Source organism: Neophocaena asiaeorientalis, unplaced genomic scaffold (assembly GCF_003031525.2).
Source record: "Neophocaena asiaeorientalis asiaeorientalis breed wild unplaced genomic scaffold, Neophocaena_asiaeorientalis_V1.1 scaffold461, whole genome shotgun sequence".
NCBI lineage: Eukaryota > Metazoa > Chordata > Mammalia > Artiodactyla > Phocoenidae > Neophocaena > Neophocaena asiaeorientalis.
The window spans coordinates 1650569-1675423 of record NW_020173230.1 but is presented as its reverse complement, the minus strand read 5'-3'; the positions used below and the strand labels follow the sequence as shown (position 1 = coordinate 1675423).

Below are 24855 nucleotides of genomic sequence, written 5' to 3'. Positions count from 1 at the left end.
GACTCTAGGCTTAAGTTCTTGGAGGCCAAGTTAGTAAATTTGTTTCTTTCACAGAATACATTGTTTCTCTAAAAACCTCTGGAATTGCTCCCAAACCATGTGATTTAATGAAACTAAAAAGAAATTGGTAGCTAATTCCTGTTTCTTGGCCTGCTCTTGTCTATCCTTGTTCTGTCACGACAGCCTTGCCGATGTACTGGTACAAACACGTGTACACAAAGGAGCTCCTGCCATTGCTGGGGGGCGGGCAGGGAGGATGCCACAGCAAACGGAAAGAGGCAGGTGTCCAGGTGCTGGGATTCTCTCCTGGAGGGAAGTAATGCTTCCCATGGGTTAGCAAAAGGGCAAATTTACTCTTTTAAGAATATCACGATGTCCTTTGAGAAGTGCTATTACCAGCGTTGTCCTAACTACCAGAGTTGTGTTGGAATCACTGCTCCGCTTCTGGGCACACAGCCATGCTCTAGGCTACGCTGTATTCATTTATTTGCGCCTCTCAAGAGTCTCAGCCTTGAAATGTCAAACTTTGTGTCTAATTATGATGAAGATGACTTAGTTTGGGTACAATAATCTCTAAACCAAAATGACAACTTGTGCTTTTTCTCTCCCACTGCACACTCCCCTGCACACGCCTGCCACGGGCACTGGGCAGGGGCTCCCTGGCTGCTCATTGGAGGCGGGTTTCTCTGCTGCCTGTATGCAAGCAGGCCTCCTCTGCCGAAGTCCTGCACCGGTTCTTTTGGGTAAAGGTTGTACAAGATGGCTCAATATAAGAAACTAAGAATCTAAGGTTCTACCCTAAAAACTAACTAGTATAACAAAGAATTTACCCATCTTTTCCTACTAAAAATGCAAACGGTATAAGGAGACAAAACCAAGAACACATTCAGTATTTTTATTTAATTTTGTAGCGAACAATTTACATACCTCCCCCACCCCTTCCTTTAAGTTAGTGTGACAATTTTCCATAATAAACTACTTAAAGAGAAGCTTTGGTCAAGAATGGAATGAAATAGCAAAACAAAAAACAAAACCCAAATCACTGCTGCTTTTAAAAAACCAACACTTTCACCAATTATCCTCAAACAAAACACACAACAAGGTTTGCGCCATATGTGTCTTCAGTGTTTCCTGGCGGCCGGCTCTCCTGCCCATCATGCGAATGGCGGAGCTGCCCGGCGCAGCCTGTCCGTCCTCATGCTGGATCTGGGCGGCTCACTCAGCTTCACATTATCCGAAGGCCCTGGATAGAAGACTCTAAGGTCTGGAGAGCGGCAGGAAGAACACCGATGGTCAGTGGGGACCGGCCATCCTGGCGTTCTCCCCAAGGCACTACCCCACACCCCCTCCTTCCTGGCTGTGACCCGCTCCCTCTGAGACGGGCTCCGGGACTATGGCCTGCAGAGACTCTCCCAGGCAGGACTCCCCCTGCTGGCCCTTCCAGGCCCTGCGCCGCCTTGTCCCCTAGGCCCCAGCCCACAGGCTCTGGGCACACGCCTGCTCCCAGGGCACGTATGTGCTTATCATCTGTGTCACTGGCCCTCACTCCAGGTGCCCTGATGGCAGGCACTCCCGTGTTTTTGTGGCCCTCATGCAGTCAGCCTGGTGCACAACGCCTAGCGGTGCTCAAAGGCGGACGGACCAGAGAGGAAAATGCGCTGGAACTCCCCAGCTCACTTGCACAGGAGAGAAAGGACTTGGCCGCAGGGATCAAAGGATGAAGGGCGGAGCTACCTGCCCAGGTGGAGCTAATTGCACAGGTGCACGATGCCCCAAAGCAGGTGAAGGTAACAAGGGTGAGGAGAGACTTGTAGAGGCAGCAACATCAATCATGGAACCGCACAGGCAGTGGCAGAATTCTGTAAACGTTTAACTTCTGGGGGTTAAGTCCGCAGAGCTGCACACCGGAGCTGCTCTCTTAGCCCCGCCCCTCCTCCCCGCCTCCTTATCCCAACCCCGAAGCTGGAGGGTGCAGAGGCCTCCGGAGTTTGTCCCTCATGGTCACAACACCCCTCCACGCGGCCTCCTAAATCCCTCTAGTCCAGAACCTCCTGGCCACCCCCTGCCCCCCAGCACGGCTGGAGGCACATCCCTGCCACCCGTTCACTCCAGCAGCCTCTGTCCAGAGTCCAGGCCACCTGCACGTCACAGCAGGTGCCTTTCCACGTCGGTTCCAGAGCAGCCCCCAGCTGCCCACAGGCAGGGCCCGCTCTGCTCTGCTTCCGCAGGCCCCACAGCAGGGCCTGAGTGCAGCACGCGCCCCCTGAGCCGCTCGGCTGCTCTGCACGTGCTGCCCCTGCAGCTCAGACCGCTCGCCCAGAGAGGCAACTCAGGCAGTTCGCGCAGCCCCCCAACTCCTCAAGGTGTAAACAGAGGCGCTGGCTCCTCTCCCGGAGCTCCACCCGACCCCCACCCTCCTCTCTCTCCCACGACGAGCTCCCCGAGGGCTCCTTCACGTCCACGTCCTCAATGCCAGCACCTGGCCCGGCACCCGGCAGGCAGGCAGTGAGTGCTGATCCGATTAGTTGGTGTCAACCATAAACATATGTCTACAGAGTTCAGCTAGTCCGGGCCCAACCTGGGGCCCGCCACAAAAGCAGCCCCCAGCCCCCCTCAGTGACTCCGAGGACATCCAGAAGTGTGGACTCCACCTCAGTGAGCAAGTGCGGCTCTCTCCTGCTAACAACTCCCAGGGTTTCAAGAGAACCACAGCCAGTGCACTGCGCTCCTGACGTGCACTGCAGTTGACGGCTGGGTCCAAGAAATGAGGACCAGTCTTCTCATGGGAAGACTTTTAACACAAACGAGATCTGTTCTGAAAGATAGACGATACCTTGAAATCCCAAATGGTCATGGCTCCATCGATGCCAGTAGTGCAAAATTTGCGACAATCTTGCTTGTCCACCTCATAAATAGACACTTGACTGAAAAAAGGCAAAGACAAGAGAGAGACTGTAAGGCACATGGTGAAAGTGAGCTCCAACCTTCCTAGAAGGGTAACAGCGTCTTCAGGAAACGAACTATCAATTCCTTTAAAGTGTCCATAGATATTAGTCTGTAGCCATCTGACTCAGAAAATATTAAAATGTATTTTATTACCAGATGTCCAGAAAAGAAAAAGACTGGAAAGAGAGAAAAGTTAAGAATGTGCATTAATTAGAGGGACGTGGAGAAGCAGGACAATTCAGGCCACACAGCGTGTACCCTGCGGAGCCAGGAGAGGCCACGACCACAGCTGTGACTGAAATGGACACACTGCTTAAAAAAAATACTAGAGGCATCATGAAGCACGACTGAAATCCAACTGGCTCCAAACCAAAACTCCCAAATTACCCTCTAGGACAATGAGGGCATATGAATCAAAAGCTCTCCTTACATTTGAAATTAATCATTATTAATATTGGCAACATTCAGACACACCACAAAATTCCAACCAAGCTCAGCAGAGGAGATTGATGAAACAACTTGACTTAGCCTGATTATCTGAAAAACTTTCAAGAAAACCAATTCCACAGCTCAGACAATATTTGTCTTTCTCCCCGAAATGCCTAGAACATTCCCTCTAGGGAAGGGGATGGCACACACCACCTGTTTCTGCACAGCCTATGGGCTAGAGAATAGCTTTTACAATTTTAAGTGCTTAGAAAAAAATTAAAAGGCTATTATTTCATGATATGAAAATTATGTGAAATTCACATTTCAGTGTCTATAAAGTTTTATTTTTAAATAAAATTTTAAATTAATTTATTTTTAGCTGCGTTGGGTCTTTGTTGCTGCTCGCGTGGGCTTTCTCTAGTTGCGGTGAGCAGGGGCTACTCTTCGTTGCAGTGCGTGGGTTTCTCACTGCGGTGGCTTCTCTTGTTGCAGAGCACGGGCTCTAGGCACGCAGGCTTCAGTAGTTGTGGCTGGTGAGCTCTAGAGCGCAGGCTCAGTAGTTGTGGCGCACGGGCTTAACTGCACTGCGGTATGTGGGATCTTCCTGGATCAGGGCTTGAATCCGTGTCCCTTGCATTGATTGGCAGGCGGATTCTTAACCACTGTGGTACCAAGGAAGTCCCTATAAAGTTTTACTGAAATACATCCATGCATATTTATCTCTGTACTGTCCATGGCAGCCTGCAGGCCACATGGCAGGGCTGTAGTAGTTGTCATGGAGACCATGTAGTCCTCGGAGCCTAAAATTTACTCTCTGGTTCCTTATACAAAAAGTGTGCTGACCCTGCTCTAGGGTAAAGAGGACTTAATATCTGGCAGCAGTCACGCCAACCTGCAAGGGTCTTTTTATTCCTAACCTCAAAGTCTCAAAAAGGCAATGAGAGCTGTCTCTTTACAGATACACAGTCTGCAGAGAAGCTTAAGAGAACCTCACAGAAAATAATTTTGAAAATCTTTCAAGACAGAGAAACTTGAAAAGTGTGGAGAAAAGTTCTGCTATGCCTTCAAATGACTACTTTTCAATAGAGCACAGATTATTTCCAGCCTATTTTAAGTCCAGTGGCCCTTTCCGCTGAACATAACAACCTGCAGTTAGAAATTCTCTTGAAGAGGGACTTCCCTGGTGGTCCAGTGGCTAAGACTCTGAGCTCCCAATGCAGGGGGCCCAGGTTTGACTCCTAGTCAGGGAACTAGATCCCACATACTGCAACTAAGAGTTCGCATGCCACAACTAAGACCCAGCGCAGCCAAGTAAATAATAAAAAAAAGAAAGTAATACGAATCTTATAAAAAAAAAAGAAGACATTCTCTCGAAGAGAAAGTCTAGAGGTTTCCATCATTCTTCCCATGATCATCACCCACATTAAAGTCTCTCAACACAAAAGGTCTAGTCAAAGAATACAGTGCAGGGCTTCCCTGGTGGCGCAGTGGTTAAGAATCTGCCTGCCAATGCAGGGGGCATGGGTTCGAGCCCTGGTCCGGGAAGATCCCACATGCCACGGAGCAACTAAGCCTGTGTGCCACAACTACTGAGCCTGCGCCTAGAGCCCACGCTCCACAAGAGAAGCCACCGCAATGAGAAGCCAGCACACCCTGATGAAGAGTAGCCCCTGCTTACCACATCTAGAGAGTGCCTGTGCACAGCAACGAAGACCCAACACAGTCAAAAATAAATTAAAAAAAAAAAGAACACAGTGCATTTCTCCTCTAGATTAAAAAAAAAACCACCAAGCTTTCTAGACACGACACAATTCTACTGTCTTATTTAATCACAGACGCCTGATGAAAAATAAGGAGTTTTTTGGCTTTGTCATAATGATGCTGAAAAATCTCTCCCTCTAGTTAAACTATCTTCTTACTTGTACACCTTACTTGAAATCCATGGCTGAAGTGACAGCTACCTTTCAAAAAGGATATGACTGTCAGGTGCTCACTGTTAGAGGAACACGACATTCAGGAAGGTCTCCTTTTGTCCTCAGTCAAGTTTCTGAGAAAGCAAGACCCAGAAGAGGCTGTATGACAGGCCGCGCCAGCTCACGGGCCCGCAGCAGGGCCTGCGTTCCGCACGCGGGACGCCCAGACCGTCTATGCCCTGAAGGACGTAATGACTACGTGGGGGCGGCTCGCTCTCTGTGACGAGTTGGAAGTAAGAGCCTGCAGCCGGGAAGTTACAGACCCCTCACCACCCCCATTCCTGAACGGATGTCTGGGCCTGCAGGACAGAGAACATCACAGGGACCCATCAGGAAACGAAGAGGGGAGAAGGGCAGCCCGGTCACCTAACACTTCTGCACAGCCGTCGGGCCAGGGGCTGGGCGGCACCTACGTGATGCTGTTCTGGTGCAGCGTCTCCAGGGCCGTGTTGCGGTCCTCGGTCGTGGCCCGCTTGTCCATGTTGCGGAAGCGCTCCATGGCCGACATGTTGCGTTGGATGCTCTGTTTCGGGATGTCTAGCTTCGAGACGAAGGTCAAGCAGCCGCGGTCGTCGCAGCTAAAGAGCATGGGGCAGCAGTCATGGCCCTGAAACGAGGGATCAGTCAGGCCCTGCGGGGTGTGCGCCCAGCGAGCACCCCAGCAGAGCGGCCCCACCATGGGAGCCTCTAGAGCTGCTTCCCCTACAAGGCTGCTGCTCCGTGCTCGTGCGCACAGCCACAGGGCACGCCCTGCTCCCTTCCTGGAGAGTAAGCACAGGCCCCGGGGCAGGAGAGATGCTTACAGCGGCCACGACGCTGTTCTCCGAGACGAAGCGCACACTTAGGAGGGGCAGGAACTCTGTCTTCAGAGTTGAGACCCTGAACACAAGAACAGTGTTAACTTGAGATGGAGCGGACCACGCAGCCTCTTCAGACACAGACGACAAAGGACCTGTTCTCATGGGGGCTTGGCAGGATGAACAAACACTTACGTTAAGAGGAGTCCCATGACCCAAGCCTCCAGGAATCTCCATCATGAGCCAGCCCTGAGGTGACCCGCAGACGCGCAGGCCTCTGCCCCCTCTGGCTGTGCCCACCCCTCCTGCACCCACCCCTCCTGCACCCCTGCTTACCACCAACTGCCCTACACTGCGGTCCCAGGAGCGCTGGTTCTCTGCCGCCTCGGCCTTGGCTCCCCCTGCCCCGTTACCCACACGCCCTTTCTGCTCCTCCTGCTTTTCCAAAGTCCACCCAGTCTCTGAAACTCGGCTTGAGTTTCATCACCCCCATGAACAGCCTTCCTGGACCACGTCAGCCTGCAGTGGCTGCTCTTCTCTCTGGCCTCCTAGAGTTGACTATCACCGGTACGCAGGACTGAAGGCCTTTCTCTGCTCCCTTCTCCTCACCTGTGCTCACATGGGCTCCTAGAGGGCTGGGACCACAGACATTTATGGGAGTCTATTCTGTGCCCCACCAGGCACTGGGGCAGGAGCTACGGCCACCGATGAACATGACACAGTATTGGCCAGCCAGGAGCTCACATGCGAATGGGCCGTGTGTGTGTGTGTGTGTGTGTGTGTGTGTGTGTGTGTGTGTACACATGTATGCTTCATGATCATCTGGCCGAGAGATTACACAGATATGGCAGCAAACATGCTGGTTGATGAAGTAGGATCATATGGCTCCATGTAAAAGATGATGCATTTTGAAACTGTGTCTCAGGAGACACCCCTGCCCTATCCCCTTCAGTACGAATGGTATTGGATTAAAGTACTAACACCTCATCTTAGGCTCTCCTGTGGCATACCTGGCTCTTACTACATGAAATACTCTGATATGGAGAAGGGTTGCAGATGTAATCTGACTTGCAGGACCGGAGAAGCCAAATAATAAATCAATATGAAGGTAGACAAGAGCTTATAATATAAGCATGTACTAAGAGCTTATTATGCATTACAATAAACTGTACAGAAATCAAATAGCCATGACAAAACATTATTGAATGACAAACAGCAAATTACTATACAAAATGTATACCATAATCCCAGTGGAGTTAAAAATGAAAAGATATATGTGTCTACATATGTACAGAAATCTTCTGGAAGGCTTCATAATTTAGATTGGGGGTGTGTTTAAAAATTAAAAAAAAAAATTCACCCCAATCAGTAAAATATATATTCTTTCTGAAATGTCACTTTGTTGTCAGTGTGGGGCAGTGGGAGTCAGATGTGACTGGTTCCCTGCACAGGGGACAAGTCAGGAAACCCTTACAGGTGGGTTACCTTTTTTTTTGTTTGTTTGCTTTTTTTGCGATACATGGGCCTCTCACTGTTGTGGCCTCTCACGGTGCGGAGCACAGGCTCCGGACGCGCAGGCTCATTGGCCATGGCTCACGGGCCCAGCCGCTCCGCGGCATGTGGGATCTTCCCGGACTGGAGCAAGAACCCGTGTCCCCTGCATCAGCAGGTAGACTCTCAACCACTATGCCACCAGGGAAGCCCCAGGTGGGTTACCTTTAGCTGCCAACGGAAAGGATTCACCAGGACAGAACCAAGATTCACAAGCGGAAAGGACTGCGGTCACCCTCTCTCTCCCTCTAGACATGATAAGCAGACACAAACTGAAGTCTGATGAGACACACACTGCTCTCCTCAGGGCTGAGCAGGCACCTCTTCACAGCGAGTCTCTGCGATTCGGGCTCCCCCAGTGCACACACCAGGGGGACTGGCTCCCAGGGTGTCAAGTGTCACTGCATGAAGGCCCACATGAATGGAGCACTGTCCACTGACTACACAGAGTAAGAACACATCTCCCACTTCATCTAAGGCTGCTGGATGCCATTTACATGTTGTGAGGAATTCACAGGAACAGACTAAACTGCCATCTGAAGGAACTCTTACCAGGAGCAAACCAGGAGACTCCTTTGGAGGAATCACAATCAGCACTTCCATTAAGAAGTATTTCTGGAAGTGAGACCTAAGTCTTCAAAATTTCCCCAAATGGACAATCTAAACGTGCGAAGGTAACTTTAAAGGCTGCCTTGCAACCTGGTTCAGATTTTTATGCTGGTGCCCTGCACTTATACCCAGGGAAGGGCAGCCTCAGGCCAGCTGCTGAGATCCCACCCCACTCCTCTCTAAGTCCAGACAAAGGCAGATACTCACTGCACACTTTTTGAGGCATCGGCAACGGACACGGTGCTGTCGTGGCTGACCCAGGCCAGGCGGCTCCCGCTGGCGGAAAAGCTGACCCCGTGCACCCAGCCGCCAGTGCCCCTGCCACCAAACTCTGACATCAGCTGACCAAAAGGCATCTTGCTGCCCCAGGGTGTACTGGCTGGCTTCTCATCCACTTCTTTAATGTAGGCAGAAAACACTCTGTGGTTTAAGGGCAGGAAGAGAAAGAAAGAGTAAATGAAAATATGCATATATAGAAACAGGTCACAGGCAGCTGCTGAAAGGTGTCCCAAAATGAAAAGATACTGACTCATCAAAAGCAAAACCTGATGGGCTTCCCTGGTGGCACAGTGGTTGAGAGTCTGCCTGCCGATGCAGGGGACATGGGTTTGTGCCCCGGTCCGGGGAGATCCCACATGCCGCAGAGCGGCTGGGCCTGTGAGCCATGGCCGCTGAGCCTGTGCATCCGGAGCCTGTGCCCCGCAACGGGAGAGGCCACAGCAGTGAGAGGCCCACGTACCGCAAAAAAAAAAGCAAAACCTGATGACAGACAAGTTCAGATACACAAACCTCTTAAGACACAGAAGGGTTCTAAGGGCTGCCTACAGGTCAATTCAAGTTTGGCCTATGTCGTGTCAGGCACTACTCTCAGGGCATAGCTCTAGAAGTGATGGACACAAAAGCCCTTCCCTCCTGGAGTGCATCCAGGGGAGGACCTTGCTGTCCTGCCCCTCTCTGCTCCCTGGCCCATGGCAGACTCTGCTAAATGAGCACAGCATACTTTCGTGTCTGCTTCACCATCATTCTTAACACAGCAGTCCAGAGCCCACACAGTCAAATGGTAGGAGAGAGGAAACTATTTGCTACTCTGCAATAAACCACTAGCATTAACTCATTTAAAGAAAGAAAGGGAGGGACTTCCCTGGTGGTCTAGTGGTTAAGATTCCATGCTTCCAATGCAGGGGGCCTGGGTTTGATCCCTGGTCAGGGAACTAGATCCCACATGCTGCAACTAAGGAGCCCGCCTGCTGCAACTAAGACCTGGCAAAACTAAAGAAAGAAAGAAGAAAAGAAGAAAAGAAGGAAAGAAGGAAAGAAAGAAAGAAAGAAGAAGGAAAGAAAGATAGGAAAGAAGGAAGGGAGGAAGGAAAGGAATGAAAGGAAGGAAAGAAAGGAAGAAAGAGACATCCAAAGAGAAAGTCAAGGGAGGCCAGTGAGAGTGGGTAGGCTCTCCCTAGTGTCACCCTCAGGTCCACTGTCCAGCATTTGTGGCAGGTCTAGTCTGGGATGACGGCGGGTCCTTTACAGCCTAGGATCATCAGTCTCTTTCTCTAATTCCATGAAGCTGTGCGTAAGGATGTTCTGACCAGAGCTGGGAAGCAGAAGGGCTATAGAACAGCTGGGGATCTGCCCTCCAATGCTATTTCTTTATACAGCTTCTCTTCAAAAACTTCTGAAACTTAAAGCCTCCCGAAGCGATCTGGGATATTTTCCCCCTAAAACAATAATGGCGGCAGCAGCTCTGGAAGAGGCAGGACAGTGGAGAGGTAAAGGAAGCCTCGAATTAATCTGTAAGTTAGATGATGTGACCTCAGAATCTCTGTGCTTTAAATCTGCATCACGATGGCTACTGCTTTAGTCATCAGAAGCCAGGAAAGAACTGTGCTGCCAAAATGAGAGTTCGAACAGAAAAGACCCTTACCCACAGGACCACAGGTCAAAGCCAAGTTTATTTCTGGAAATTAATGTTAACAAAAGAATTGTAAGCTATTTGTACAAGGAGATTTTTAGACACAGCCTGACAACCCAGGTGGTATGGTTAAATTGCATCTTCTAAGGGAGCTGGAATGACTCTGCGTAACACATCACAAACAACAAAACTCCTGAATATGAAAAAATCTTTACTGTTAACACTGGTTCTCAAGCAGAAGAGCCAATATTTTTCCAAAAAGTACCTTGACACTATTGTACTCCCATCCCACAGCCAAATTCCCACACATATCCTTTAAAAAAAAATCCCAAACCAAAAACCCCGTGAGGATTCTTGGATATAAATCACTGGCCAGGTTTTCTGGAATTTCTCCACATAGCTTACCAAAGAATGCTGCACCCCACCACGGAGTCAACATGAAGCAACATTTGCTTTTCTTCTGGCTAAGGCCGGGGTGGGGAGGGGGGAGCCTTCTTGATAAAGAACAGCTTTAAAAAGCAATTACACTGTATGACCCTTAAAGCTCTCAGCAAAGTGGCTGTGTTTCTTCTAGTCTCATGCTAATGACAAATAAAGAGCTTTAACTGAAAAGGAACCGCACAATAACAGCTCAGCAGTGCTCTGTTCAGCTCTGTTTTGTTGATCTTGGTTTCACTCTGGAATTTGCCCAGTCTGCTGCCTGGGTTATGAAATGAGAAATAACACCGTGGGAGCGGGGGACCCTGTACCTGGATGTTCTGCCTGAGGAAACTTCCTGGTTCTGCCCTTGCATCCCTCCGCCTGCCCCTCCTGGTCCACTGCTTTCTATTGATACCTCCTGATTTCCGCACTTGCTGTAGCTCCTTTTCTAGATCACAAGCTCCTTTCATCTCTGGGACCCTCGTGGGGCCTAGCACAGTACCTTACAAAGAAAAGGAACCTCAAAAATACTTGCTGAAAGATGAAAAACGAAGAGCTCAAGGCCGTCTACCAATCCTCACTGGTTCCCACCTGCATTTGAAATCACAGGATCCTGCTGCCAGCAAGACATTGTTGGGATGCCAATCCAAGCTGAGGACCGTGGAGCGAATGGGTTTTTTAATGTGCTTGCTTACCCACCTACAAAAGGAGAAAACCCATTTTAGTTTATCCACGCATCAAGCAACCGTCCCCAAATGACCTACAAGTGTGTGTCAGGCGAAAACACCTACACGTGGTTCTCACGTGGCCACCGAGTGTTCTACCAGAGAGAAGGTGCATTTCTAGAGGAAGAGAGGAAGGGGAACCATATGTGGCCCCTTTGCTCTCCTGTCTTTCAGGCTTTGACGTTTTCATCAGAGCAGCCAGTTTGGAACTTTCCCGGCTACCAGGGGATCCTCATCATTAAGTATATTTATGGATTAACTCTCATACCGTCCCCCATGGACTTTCACATTATGTGTGACTCTAACCTTTGAAATAAAAATTGAGGTTTGAAATCACTTGAATTTTTTTTAAAAATAAATTTATTTATTTTTGGCTGCGTTGGGTCTTCGTTGCTGTGCGTGGGCTTTCTCTAGTTCTGGTGAGCGGGGGCTACTCTTTGTTGCGGTGGCTTCTCTTATTGCGGAGTATGGGCTCTAGATGCACGGGCTTCAGTAGTTGCAGCGTGTAGGCTCAGTACTTGTGGTGCACAGGCTTAGTTTCTCCACGGCATGTGGGATCTTCCCGGACCAGGGCTCCAACCTGTGTCCCCTGCACTGGCAGGTGGATTCTTAACCACTGCGCCACCAGGGAAGTCTGCTGAATTTTTATTACAAATATTCAGTGATTTGTTCCTTTGTTTTGGGTTAAGTTTGGGTTGTAAAATAGTTTAATTTCCTTTCTAAGTCTCTGAGAAGCTGCAACTTCTTTATTTTTTCACAGAGAAATCAAGAAATTAGCAGAACCTCTTGCTGGCGATGGGCCTCTGACTAACTCTCTAGCTCCACTAAAATGTTTATTTATGTCTAAGATCAGTCATTATTCTGGCCTAATTCAATTTCTATCCCTAAACTGCTGCTTAAAGACCAATGCTGTTCTGCTGCTTAGGAGCTGAGAGACTTACTCTCGAGCAGAGCGCCCTTCCTTGAATGTTAAATCACTTTTCTATAGAATCTTTTTCGTAGGGGCTTTTCTGAAAAGCAGACAACATTCTGACTTGTTTTATAACAGTTATTTTACCTTAAAGGCGTTTAGAGGTTGTTTTAAAGTACTCGCATCCTACAAATGAATTATAGTGCCATAGCTGAGACACTCCCCTAAATATAATGGCTTGATCAAGGGACAATACCTCGTACTACAGTAAAGCCCAATTTGCCTGAATCTGAGACTATTTTTCAATGAATAAAAATGCAAAGTCACTGAGGTTGAAAGCTACCCAGGAAAAAAGCTGTTTCTAATCTATTTGTTACAGTGAGCCTTCTAAACAATTTCTTGCAGGCAACATTTTGTTAGCCTTATTTTTACACATGCTTGCAAGCTTGCAAGCAAGAAAAACCGCAGGTCTTCAACTCAAAATTCAATCTTGGTGCAAATTCACAGACTTGTTTCAAAGAATCAAAATTTCTGAGGTTTTACTAAATTACAAACTGTAATGTGATAATCCCTTCCTTTCCTTGTTTCAGACAGTGACACATGAAGAGTAATGTGTACCCGGCTATTTTTAGTACAAACACTGCCAGTTTCGCACTAAATGACAATTCCATGTTGAAGCGTATCTACCACCCTTTCTGAACACGTGCCAGGTAGAGCAGAGTGGTTTCCTTATCAAAGTAAGCAGGAAGGAGTAGTTAAAATAACTTACTTAGCCATTAAGTAAATCCCCGTATTTTCACTGGCTCAGCTCCAAGTGGTTTACAGTATAAAGTAAGTACAACAGCCTGATTATATTTCTGAGATTCTGGTCAAATTTTAAAGTTTAACAGTTTAAACAAGTAAAATATTATACCAGGACACAGATTTGGTATAAAACTTTAAAGAAAGGAGAATATTGTTATCTGTAAGACTCCTAGATATTTTAAGTCAATAGAGATAGGGAAAAAAACTTCCTTAGGGCACTGAGCATCTTTCAAGTTTATAATTTATATATCAGAGTAAGAAAACAGCAATTTAGACAGTACAGAGTGAGAAGAGTTGTAGCATCTTAAAGAACAAACAAGTCAGGAGATCAGAACATGGAAACCACAGTTCGATATTAATATGAGAAAGATGTGAGACTGGACTCACTGCACACAGAAGAAGGGAAAATGTTCAGAGAGAATGGAGAATTTCAAAGGGAAAAAAAAATATCCAGATGAGGAAAAGATGAAGTTACAGTTAAGCCTCCACCCAGTGCCTCAAGAAGTCACCGAGGACACAGCAGTCCAAATGTATGATTCTACAGAGAAATAAAAATACTCATGTTGCTCACCAGTCATTTTCGGACTCGAAGTAACAAACAGAAATGAGTCGTGCTCCGCTGCCCACGGCAAATTTGTTCTCTAGCGGGGACCACTTGACAAAAGTGGCTGCACGGTTAATTCTCAGGATCACCAGGGTTGGCTTCCAGACACCATCTTTCTGACTCCACACGTAGGCATTGCGGTCAGCCCCACAAGTGACGATGCGGTCACTCTTGGGAGCCCAGTCGATACCTGCAAGTTGAGATGTGGTGACATCTGCTCTGCCTGGCCATTGACAACTGACACGGCACTAGCCGGAGGGCACCGGCGTGGCAGGGCTGGATGAGGGCTTGGGACCTTCCTCCCCAGCCCATCCTTCCCCACCTATGGTCCTGGTCACCACTTCACACACAAAGGCAAGGATGTTTCTCTGCAAAGTTCCGTAACTCAGGATCCTCTGGAGGCCAGGCAGAACAGAGCTGTTATAATTGCGGAGGTTACAAACCAAGCAGGGGCATTCTTAACACCCAGCCACATATCTTTAGAATATCTGATCTGAAGACCCTTTTCTTCCTTCTTTATTGGATTTTTTTTTTTTCTCTGAAAGTACCTTTACTCATTCAGTAACAGACCTTGGTCCATGATATTAACTGAAAGACTGCTATATGACCTACAAATAAAACAACATATAGGGTAAACAATCATCAGTATAGAGGGGAAAATATAAATTGTGATTCTTCTGAAGCTCACTGTTTTTTAAACTAACCGAAATACCTTTTTTACGTGATACAGGTTCTATGAAAGAGTCTTTGAGTATCTTTGCATCTAAACAAGGAAAAGACCTAAATATGTATCTGAATATAAGATTTATTTTTCTTATTTGATCAGACTTTTACTTACTTGGTGCCTCTATGAAGGATCCCAAAGTCAAGGTCAGTTTGTTATATAACAAGAGTAAAATCTGCTATGATTCAGTCATTTTATAGTTACTGATGAGGTATTTTCTATAAGTATAACTTAACACTGAAGGTATAGAAATACTACTAATAATTTTTTATTACAGATATCTCTTTAAAAATAATTAACATTCTTAACATTTACATGAAAAAAGTAAGAATCAAAGTCTCCATTAGCCATAAATCCCAGTGACTTTAGTAGTGTGAACAGTTTATGTTCATTCACCTACAGGAATAGTCAGCTCAATTATTCATACCAGTGAAGGGAAAAAGATGGGGAAGTGTATTCTCGGTGATATGTATTTTTATTTTAAATCTATTCATTATAGGACAGCTTTGCAGCTCTCTTTATTAGATTTTAAATTTTATTTTATTTTATTTTTTTTATTTTTTGCGGTACGTGGGCCTCTCACTGTTGTGGCCTCTCCCGTTGCGGAGCACAGGCTCCAGACGCACAGGCTCAGCGGCCATGGCTCACGGGCCCAGCCGCTCCACGGTACGCGGGATCTTCCCAGACCAGGGCACGAACCCGTGTCCCCTGCATCGGCAGGCGGATTCTCAACCACTGCGCCACCAGGGAAGCCCTAAATTTTATTTTTAACTACAAAAGCAAACCCACATATTATCATGAGACAAACATCACAATGGGACACATGCAAAGTCAAAAAAGCCCTGCTTCCATTCTTCACACACATTCTTCCCGCAAAGGATACTAATATCATGGCAAACATTTTCTCCTGTTTTTTATAAATCAGCAGTGGTTGTACATTATTTAGAACACTGATCTTATCATAATAATTTCCCCAAACATCCCATTGTTGTACGTTTTATTCCCAATCACTTATTAGAATAGATAAAACTGAAATAAACATTCAGGCACACACCTTCTTGCTCTGGTTAAAATGATCTCTATGATAAATTCCCAGAAGTGTGATACAAAATAGTTATTTTTATGACTATCTTGTTCTCCTAACTTGATTACCAGCTTCCTGACAATATGAAGCGAGTCTCTGAAACTACTGTGGTGCAGACCCTGGAGTGGTCTCCGAGATTGCACCTCCTGTTGTTCACGACTCTGTGGGACCCCCCGCCCTGTGGCTGTGGGAAGGACCCCTGACTCACTTCTAACCAGTGGAATGCTGGGAAGGTGAGATGGATGTGACTAGTGCACAAGATTACCTAAGAGCACGGCACCCCTCTTGCTAGAGACTCTCAAGGTCTTTCTCTGTTACTCTCTGTTGAAGAAGCAAGCGGCCATGACTCTCTCAGCTGCAAGGAAATGAATTCTACCACCATCAACCTGAAGGCGCTGGGAAGTAGATCTTTCCCTGGTGGAGCCTCTGATGAGAACAGCCCTTCCGTGGCTGACACCTTGATTACAGCTTATGTGAGACCCTGAGCAGAGGTCCCAGAGAAGCCAAGCCCAGACTCTTGACGCACAAAAAACTGTGAGATAAGTGTGTTTTGGTTTAAGTGGCTAAGTGTGTAGTATTTGTGACATAGCGATAGAAGACTAATACATCCTCTAATATCCAGAATATTGCCTTGTAACGAGAAAACTCAGTGATTCTGTAATGATTTTGACAATCTCAAATTTCACCCCATTCCAATATCACCACCACTTTAATTACACACGTATGTATTTTATAAGAATTCCTGAGGTGCTTTAAAAAAAAATCAATAGATCCTTATTCTCTAAGAAAAATACAAGGAACTGCCTTCTGCTTCGTTTTATAGTTCTAAGTCTACTTCTGTAGCTACATCTTTCATTTGAATATAGGAGTTTTAAAACCAGAGTCGTAGCCTCAACCTGTTTTTAGATAACATTAGCTTTTAACTCTTTTAAAACACACACTTGTTAAAAAGAGAGTGGGAAGGGCAAATATTCAGTAAAGGCAAGTTCTCATCTCCTGCTAATTTAGCGTTGCATCTTTTTTTGTTTTCCTGCCATTAGAAGACTTCGAAGGAAAAGAAAAGGAATCTAACATCTATCCTGTCTTTCCTATACTAACTATATTTCAGGATAACCAAATAGTAGATGAAGGTAAGCATCTCTTTTATGAATGTATTCCAGCTAACAGAGAAGAAATGATAGATTTAGAATATTATCATGTTGCAGCCACTATTAAATTAATGGCTATAGGCACTAATCATCAACAACTGCTAACATCACAGAAAGAAAGACAACCGGACATTATGTGCCTCCTTCATGAAAGAACCTGCTACCACCTAACTTCAACTAGCAATTCACAGGAAACACAAAGGACGGAGAAATATGTGAAACACCACGGGCTTGCAATCCATAAAACCCAGGCTCTGGAAAACAGTACAGGACAAACAACCTGATTTCTCAATTTTCTTTTTTTTTCTTTTTTTTTTCTTTTTACAGTACGCGGACCTCTCACTGCCGTGGCCTCTCCCGTTGCGGAGCACAGGCTCCGGAAGCGCAGGCTCAGCGGCCATGGCTCACGGGCCGAGCCGCTCTGCGGCATGTGGGATCCTCCCGGACCGGGGCACGAACCCGCGTCCCCTGCATCAGCAGGCGGACTCTCAACCACTGTGCCACCGGGGAAGCCCTCTCAATTTTCTTAACAAATAAATTGCAAAGGAAAAGAAAGAAGGGAACCTATAAACTTAATAGATAGATCAACTGATCACAACCATGTGTGTACCTTATTAGGATGCCAATTAAAACAGACTATTGTATTGATTATTGTTGAAGAGTCCTTACCTTTTAGAGACGCAAACTGAAATATGAAGTGATGCAATGTCTGGGATGTGCTTGAAAATAGTACAGGAAAAAGAGTTGAGAGTGAGCTGAGAACAAGATTAGCTGTGAATTGATAATTGCTGAATCTGAGTCATGGGTATATCAGGGGCTCATTACATTACTCTGCTTTTATATGCTTTCTATTTAAAAGTGTCCACAGTAAAATTTTTTTTTTTTAAAGGAGATGGTGATCAAGCATTTAACACAAAAGAATAAAGTCAGAGAAAAACACCAGAACTCTGATATCCCTTTGATGCATGCCATACTCTTTTTCTCTGTAGTACTGAGCAGACTTTTCTTCTAAAAAGCTTCAGAGAGTAATTTTCTTTTTCCGTAGTTACTATCTCTCTGAGAAATTATGTTTGATCCTTGGTCTCCTGCCACAGAGTTATATTTAGACTTTTCCAACAACAGTTTTTTCAGATCTAAAAAAAAATGTCATTTGAGCATTTGGACAGGAAACAGGCCCAAGTTCAAAGGATTCCAGAAGAGAAGCAGGGGGAGAAAAAGGACATAACTAACCATTTCACTTTTTTGGCTATTTCTTTGGTCTTTCATCTTGGCCCTTTCTCGTTTATAAGTATTTCCTAATGTTAAAATTCCAATTTAAAATATGAGTGTTCTTATTTTTAGGCTGTAAGGCCACTGGCAAAGGGACTTAAAGAAAATAGGCCAAACCTCATAAAAATAAGGTCATGGGAAAGCAACAGCAACAAAAATAGAAATTACGTCTTTGGTGCTGGTTTGGTAATACAGTTAGTCGGCTCCTGACTGATATCACATACAAAGCACTGGTAAAAACAAGAAGGGATGGTCATTAAGTTTTTGCTGGGGATACAATGTAAGGGGTGCAGAGGGTCAAAACATGCTGTTTTTCTCTGATTGGGGGGAAGGATATATTTAAACTAATCAGTATATTAGGGGATGAGAGGCAAAACTCAAGTGTCCCAATTAAAAAAAAAAAGAAAATTACCATCAGTCCCTGTGCTGCCCACTTAAGTGCAAAAAATCATTGTGAGAAGGGAAACCCAAGACTGCGGTGAGAAATTTATAATTGAAAAGTTAAGGAGAATAAGTTTTGATGTGCTTGGCCAATTGTTTAAAGCAGTTGAATCACTTAGAAAATAGGATAAAAAAGAAACTATGGTAGTAAGGGTCAAAGACTAAGAGTTCTCCCTGAACGCAGCAGTAAGTTAGTATGTTTTTTTAAAAAGTAGCCAGACAGGGCTTCCCTGGCGGTGCAGTGGTTGAGAGTCCGCCTGCGGATGCAGGGGACATGGGTTCGTGCCCTGGTCTGGGAGGATCCCACATGCCGCGGAGCAGCTAGGCCCGTGAGCCATGGCCGCTGAGCCTGCGCATCCGGAGCCTGTGCTCCGTAACGGGAGAGGCCACAACAATGAGAGGCTCACGTACCGCAAAAAAAAAAAAGTAGCCAGACATGATTTAGCAACAAAGCAATACACTGTCTTGTAATCTGGTATCAAGATATGGTTTACTAAATTCTGAAAACATTGTAAAAATTCTCCATTTTTTCTTCCTTCTCCTTTATTTCACACTTGCTTAATAAAACTCGACACTGCTCTGCTTGCTACCTTTACCCAACTATTCATTGATAGTTTTTGTCAAAGATGAAAGTTACTGTACACTTAGGAATCTGCCTCAGAGCTAATGCTTTAAGATCCAGTCTTCTACAAACTGACAAGAACAAGTTAAAAACTCAATGGAAAAATGGTTAGGAGTTATGAACAGTAAAGTCATGAAAATGAAAACCCAGGTGGCTAATAAACATCTGCTCAACCTTTCTATTAATCAGAGAAATGCAGCTTATAGAGTGAGCAAAGATCACTCATCAGCCAGTCTGCTTCTATCAAGCATGTGTTGAGTGTGGGAAGAAAAGCACTCCTATCAGGGCTGCAGGAATGCAGGCGATCTGACAATGCCTGGCAAGGCTGAAGATGCTTGCACCCCTGTGGTACAGCAAGTCTCCCAGAGACATTCACACCTGAACGGAGATCTGCCCAGGGACGCTCAATTTAGCACTAAAATGTCACAGGGAAAAAGTGGAAGCAACTTAAATATCCTTCAATGGAGGAAAGAGTAAATAGATGAAGTATGAAATGCTACCCAGCGGGTAAAAGGAATCAATTTGATCTAGATACACCTATATACAGAGAACTCAGAAACAATGTGGAATGCAAAAGTAAGCCACAGGAGAAGCATGCTATGATACCATTTATGCAGTATTTAAAAATTCTAGCCAATAGTACTAAAGACTGCTTACACACACTGACACACACACACACACACATACATGTATGTGAAAGTATAAAAAATGGACTGGGACAATGTCATACCAATTACAGTGTCTTCTTGGGGAGAGGAATAGGACTGGTGGTGGGTGACAGGAGACTTTACCATTATCTGGAATAATATTTCTTATAATAATATACTTCTTATAATCAAATCTTTGTGTCCCAAGTTTTCTGGCACAGGAAAAAATATAAATAGCTGCTAATTCTGGGTGGCAGGAATATGGGTGTTTGTTATATCACTCTATGTCCTTTTCAATATTTTGGAATGTCTTCCTTGCCCTAAAAACAACATACAGGAAATTTTTGGAAGACACAGCGTTCCCTTAGGACTTGGGAACACAGCTTGGCTTGCGGTTGCACACAGCTGACGTGCTGTCTGGTTTTCGCTTTCATGTCTCATCTAATCTAAGCTCTCTAGTCCCCAGAGTAGGTTGTGTTTTCTGTAACATTAGCAGAGCAATGCATACCAGCTGGGCTCAGAGATGCACTTAAAAACTGAGGTCACTATTATATATTTTCTCAAATTTTCTCAAGAAAAATCAGTAAATGCTGCACTAAGTACCATGGCAGGCTTCCTTTACTAGGCTATCTGTTTACACAGAAGCGTGCTAGACTTGGAAATGCCATACTAAGCTCATGTGATCTCCTTTTTTTACCTGTGATGTGTCCGTTGTGCTCCTTGAGTTCATGAGCTTTCACCCACTGGCTCCCGTTCTTCTTGTAGATGTGAACTTCGTGGTTATTGGGGCTAAGGGCAATCTCTGGAGAAAAAAGTCAATAGTTAACACCTGAACTCGAAATTGTCACAAAAAAGGTGATGTTACAGTTGGCATTTTAATAACAGACTGAAGGAGGGAACAGGAAAGCGGTTTCAGAAAATGGTTGCCAATATTCGTCCTGAAGAATTCCTTTATTATTTTTACCTCTACTTGTACTCCATATTTTAAAATGTTTTCTAGAAAAACTGAATTTAAAAATTCATTTTATTAGAAACATATACAACTGTCAATTAAAGTTCTAACTAGTAACAAATAAACAATATTACTATACTTAACTGATATTATTTTATTTATTTTATTTTGTTTTGGCCCAGCCGCTAGGCTTGAGGGAATCTTAGTTCCCCGACCAGGGATCGAACCCAGGGCCCCAGCAGTGAAAGTGCTGAGTCCCGCCAGGGAATTCCCTTAACTGACATAATTTTAGTCCACAGTAAATATATCTGACATTTTAGTTTGCCTGTACGACACTATTAAAGACAAATATTTTATTTCTGTTAGACTTTCTGAAATACTAAAAATAGCTCATAGGCTTTCATTACTGCTATCATAGACCCAGGCTGGAACCACTAGTTTATAAAAACAAAGAAACAAACAAACAAAACCTCCAACAACCCTTGATACTACTGATAAAATATACTGAAGTTTTTCTTTACAATAAAGCCAATATAAATCACAAAATAGAATTCCCAAGAGAACTCTCTTAGACCAATCTAAAATGTTAAGAATATACATATATGATGGATTTTTTAAAACTTATACTGGTATTTTTTCCTTTCTAGTTCATCCACTTTTAAAAAATAAATATCGATTTCTTAAAATTAAAGTCTATGACCCAAACTTTAGGTCAATCATTTAATAGTTCCCCCATCTATACATAATATCCAGAACAGGCAAATCCATGGAGACAGAAAGCAGATTAGTAGTTGCCTAGGGCTGGAAGTTTTGAGGAAAATTGGAAGTGAATGCTAATGGGCACAGAGTTTCTTTTTGGAGTGATGAAAATATTCTGAAACTAGACAGTGGTGATTGTTGCATAATTCTGTTTAATATACTAACCACCACTGAACTGTATACTTCAAAAGGGTGAATTTTATGACATGTGAATTATATTTCAATAAGGCTATTATTTTAGACAGTGAATAAATACCTAACTTTTAAAAATAACTCATGGGCATAATACTACACTTCTGTCTGTTTTTAGATTTTTTTTTTGCCTTCTCCTTGTCATGTTACCTGCACTTTGCTTGCTGTACTACACCTACTTCTAAAAGTCTTCTCCATCCCTTTCTAGTTTGCTAGAGCTATAAAACTGGAAACTCAAGCTTATTATGAATAACATAGTAAACACTAGATTAAATACTGCTCTCAGTATGCCACTTTGGAAACCATATGTGTCTTATATCTAGGTCCTAGTATTCTGACTAAATGCTGGGTGGTGAGTGTTACTGTACAACCATCCCAGACATTGGGTTATTAGGGCAATGAAAGATGTCTCTGATATAAACTGTCCTCCAGGTGGTACTGTAGAAAAAGAAGTGGACAAGGAGCCAGAAGGCCTGAGTGCTAATTACAGCTCTGACATTAACTTGGGTGTAACCACTGGAAAGTCCTTCCAACCCTCTCAGCCTTGATTTCTCTACCTGTAAACCAAAGGACTGACCTAGTTCTCTCTGAAGCTATATCTATGTCCTGTTCACATATGATATTGAAATATGTGATCCCCAAAAGTACCTACATCTAAAAGAATCAAAGGTACCAAAATAAAGGAGCAAAGTTAATAGCATACTTACGGGTACGATCCCTGTTCCAGGCATGACAGGTAATTGGCTCTAGTAAAAACTGATGCAGGGACATTATTCTTAGTGTGTTCAAAGGACAGAAAGCTGCAACAAGCAACAGAAAAAGCATTTAAAATGGCAGGCAACCCATATTTAAGTTGTCTGGGGATCCTGAAATGTTTGGGGATAAAAAAAACAATTCTCCCATTGAAAAAGACCAATCTCAATGTCAAAACTTAATCATTTAAATACAATTAGCACTGTAACCACATCAAGGGACTCTAAAACCATGAGTTAAGGACTGTTGGGGTACAAGATATTCACACAGTCTCAAATGATCATCCCATAGATTATTTATTAATTACAAACAGAAAAACGTGTTTACAATAAAAAAATCTGGCAGTCACCACCTTAACCAAGCAATCAATCTTAGTATCATAAGTAGTGGAACAATATAATCTGATGGGCCTCCTGACAGGAGACAAACTGAAGGGCGCACCATCACTTATAAATAGTGACCACTTAATTTATTATCCAGACCGGAATACTTTCAAGAGAGCATAAAGGGGCACTATTAATAATTATGCTGCAAAAACAGGCCACAGGACTATGCTGGAGAAACCTGGTAATATGGCCAACCTACCTATGAAGTATTTATGCCAAACATATTGTATTTATGCTAAATCCAATCAACATCTAGACCTAATTTCCAGTTTACAGGAAATAAAGGGGAGTGGAATTAGTTAAGTAACACCAAGGGAAAACAAACAGTTAAAACCAGAATGTGTGCCATCCTATAAAACAATTGGCCTGGACAATTCAAAAGAGGTTGGGGTGGGGGAGGGTGGCTGTTCTAGATTAAAAGAGCTATGAAAACCAAATTTGATAAATGAAACTTGATTGTAAACCTACATTTTTAAAACAGCTGTAAAAGATGTATTTCGTAAAATAGGAAAAATTTGTATTTGAACTACCTATCACACAACAATACGGAATTATTTTCAACTTCTTAACTATGATAATGGTTGGCTGTTAGGTAGGAGAATGTCCTAACTCTTAGGAGATAAAGATAATGAAGTATTTAGGGATGAAATGTCATGACGTCTTCTGTAACTTATTTTCAATCATTCAGGACAACAAGTAGATGCATAAAGAGCAAATGTGGCAATACGTCAACAACTGGCGAATCAAGGCAAAGAGTAGGCAGGTGTTTGTTATGTTAGTTACTCTTTAAACATTTTATTGTAACTAAATGAAAAGCAGGAATCTGTGAAACATCATTAAATTAAAAATCAAATCACACTCTCCATTCTATAGGCACCCAAATCTAGACACACTGATAAAGTAACTTTTACCTGAAATAGGAGAAATTTTTTCAAAAAAGCAGTCAGTGGCCCCCCCCCCATCCCTTTTTTTTTTCTTTTTTTTTTGTTTTTGTTTTTTTTTTCCCATCCCTTTTTTATCATTTCTAAGAGGCACTCCCACAGCACTCAGACGTTTCAATACTTAAGTACAAGTCAACCTAGGGTGGAGACAGAAATGTGAGATAGGAATTCTGATGCAAGAAGGAAATGAATGGAAAGGCCATCAGAAGGTTGTAAAGTGAACAATGAAATCTCAGACAAAGCAGAAATCAATCTTAGTAGAAAGCAAAGGAAATGTCTCTGCTAATTGTTGTAAGGGAACCTAAAGGTCAAAAAGAGATAAGTGTACCCTTAAATAAAACATCTGATATCTTGAACTGGCAGAGAAATATCAGTGTTTCACATTCTATTCTAAGAGTGAGGATATTTAAGTCATTAATTTTTTTTTACGGGTACATGTTCTAGAAAGCAAATTGCAACTCACAAATAAAATCTCTAACTCGAAATAAAAAAAACTTTTAAATGAATTCAAATAACACTGCTTAATTTGTCTATTTTTTTAAAAGTAAACCTCCAGAAGCTCAGTGCATGATTATTTTTCTCTGATATGATACGCTTACCCATTACATAAGGTTTTACTCAGTTACTCAAAATAACATGTTGTGCCATAAACATCTGCTTAATTAAAAGCAATTTAGTTTATATGCCACATTTTAAAGGCTTACTTGTTAACTGAAACAAAATTGGTCTGCAAATTAATAATTTAATGTAAATATCTACATGCAATAAAAGCACACATTTCATATATAGTTAAAAAAGAAAAGGTGGACTATCCTGGTGGCGCAGTGGTTAAGAATCCGCCTGCCAAGGCAGAGAACAAAGGTTCCAGCCTGGTCTGGGAAGATCCCACATGCCTCGGAGCAACTAAGCCCGTGCGCCACAACTACTGAGCCTGTGCTCTAGAGCCCGTGAGCCACAACTACTGAGCCCGCACACCACAACTACTGAAGCCTGCATGCCTAGAGCCTGTGCTCCGCAACAAAGAGAAGCCACGGCAATGAGAACCCCGCGCACCGTGATGAAGAGTAGCCCCCGCTCACCGCAACTAGAGAAAGCCCGCACACAGCAACAAAGACCCAACGTTACCCAAAAAAAAAAAAAAAAAAAAAGTTCTCAATTTATATTAAAAAAAAGGTGCAGACAAAGGCTTTCTCATTCTAAACCTCACGGTTATAAGCAATGCAGCAAAGCCTTCAAAAGAGGTAAACATTTACTCAATGG

General features: G+C 44.0%; 1 protein-coding gene across 1 annotated transcript; it reads right to left on the bottom strand.

The window, feature by feature from the left end:
- Positions 1-880: 880 nt before the first annotated feature.
- ARPC1A (actin related protein 2/3 complex subunit 1A) lies at positions 881-22372 on the bottom strand. The gene is made up of 9 exons (XM_024745515.1): positions 22223-22372; positions 20310-20414; positions 13645-13867; positions 11226-11333; positions 8513-8725; positions 6152-6227; positions 5762-5955; positions 2834-2924; positions 881-1264 (listed from the first exon to the last, which is right to left on the bottom strand). Exons 1-9 carry the CDS (start codon positions 22338-22340, stop codon positions 1226-1228), a joined length of 1167 nt encoding a protein of 388 aa, XP_024601283.1. The 5' UTR covers positions 22341-22372; the 3' UTR covers positions 881-1225.
- Between the last annotated feature and the right edge of the window lie 2483 nt (positions 22373-24855).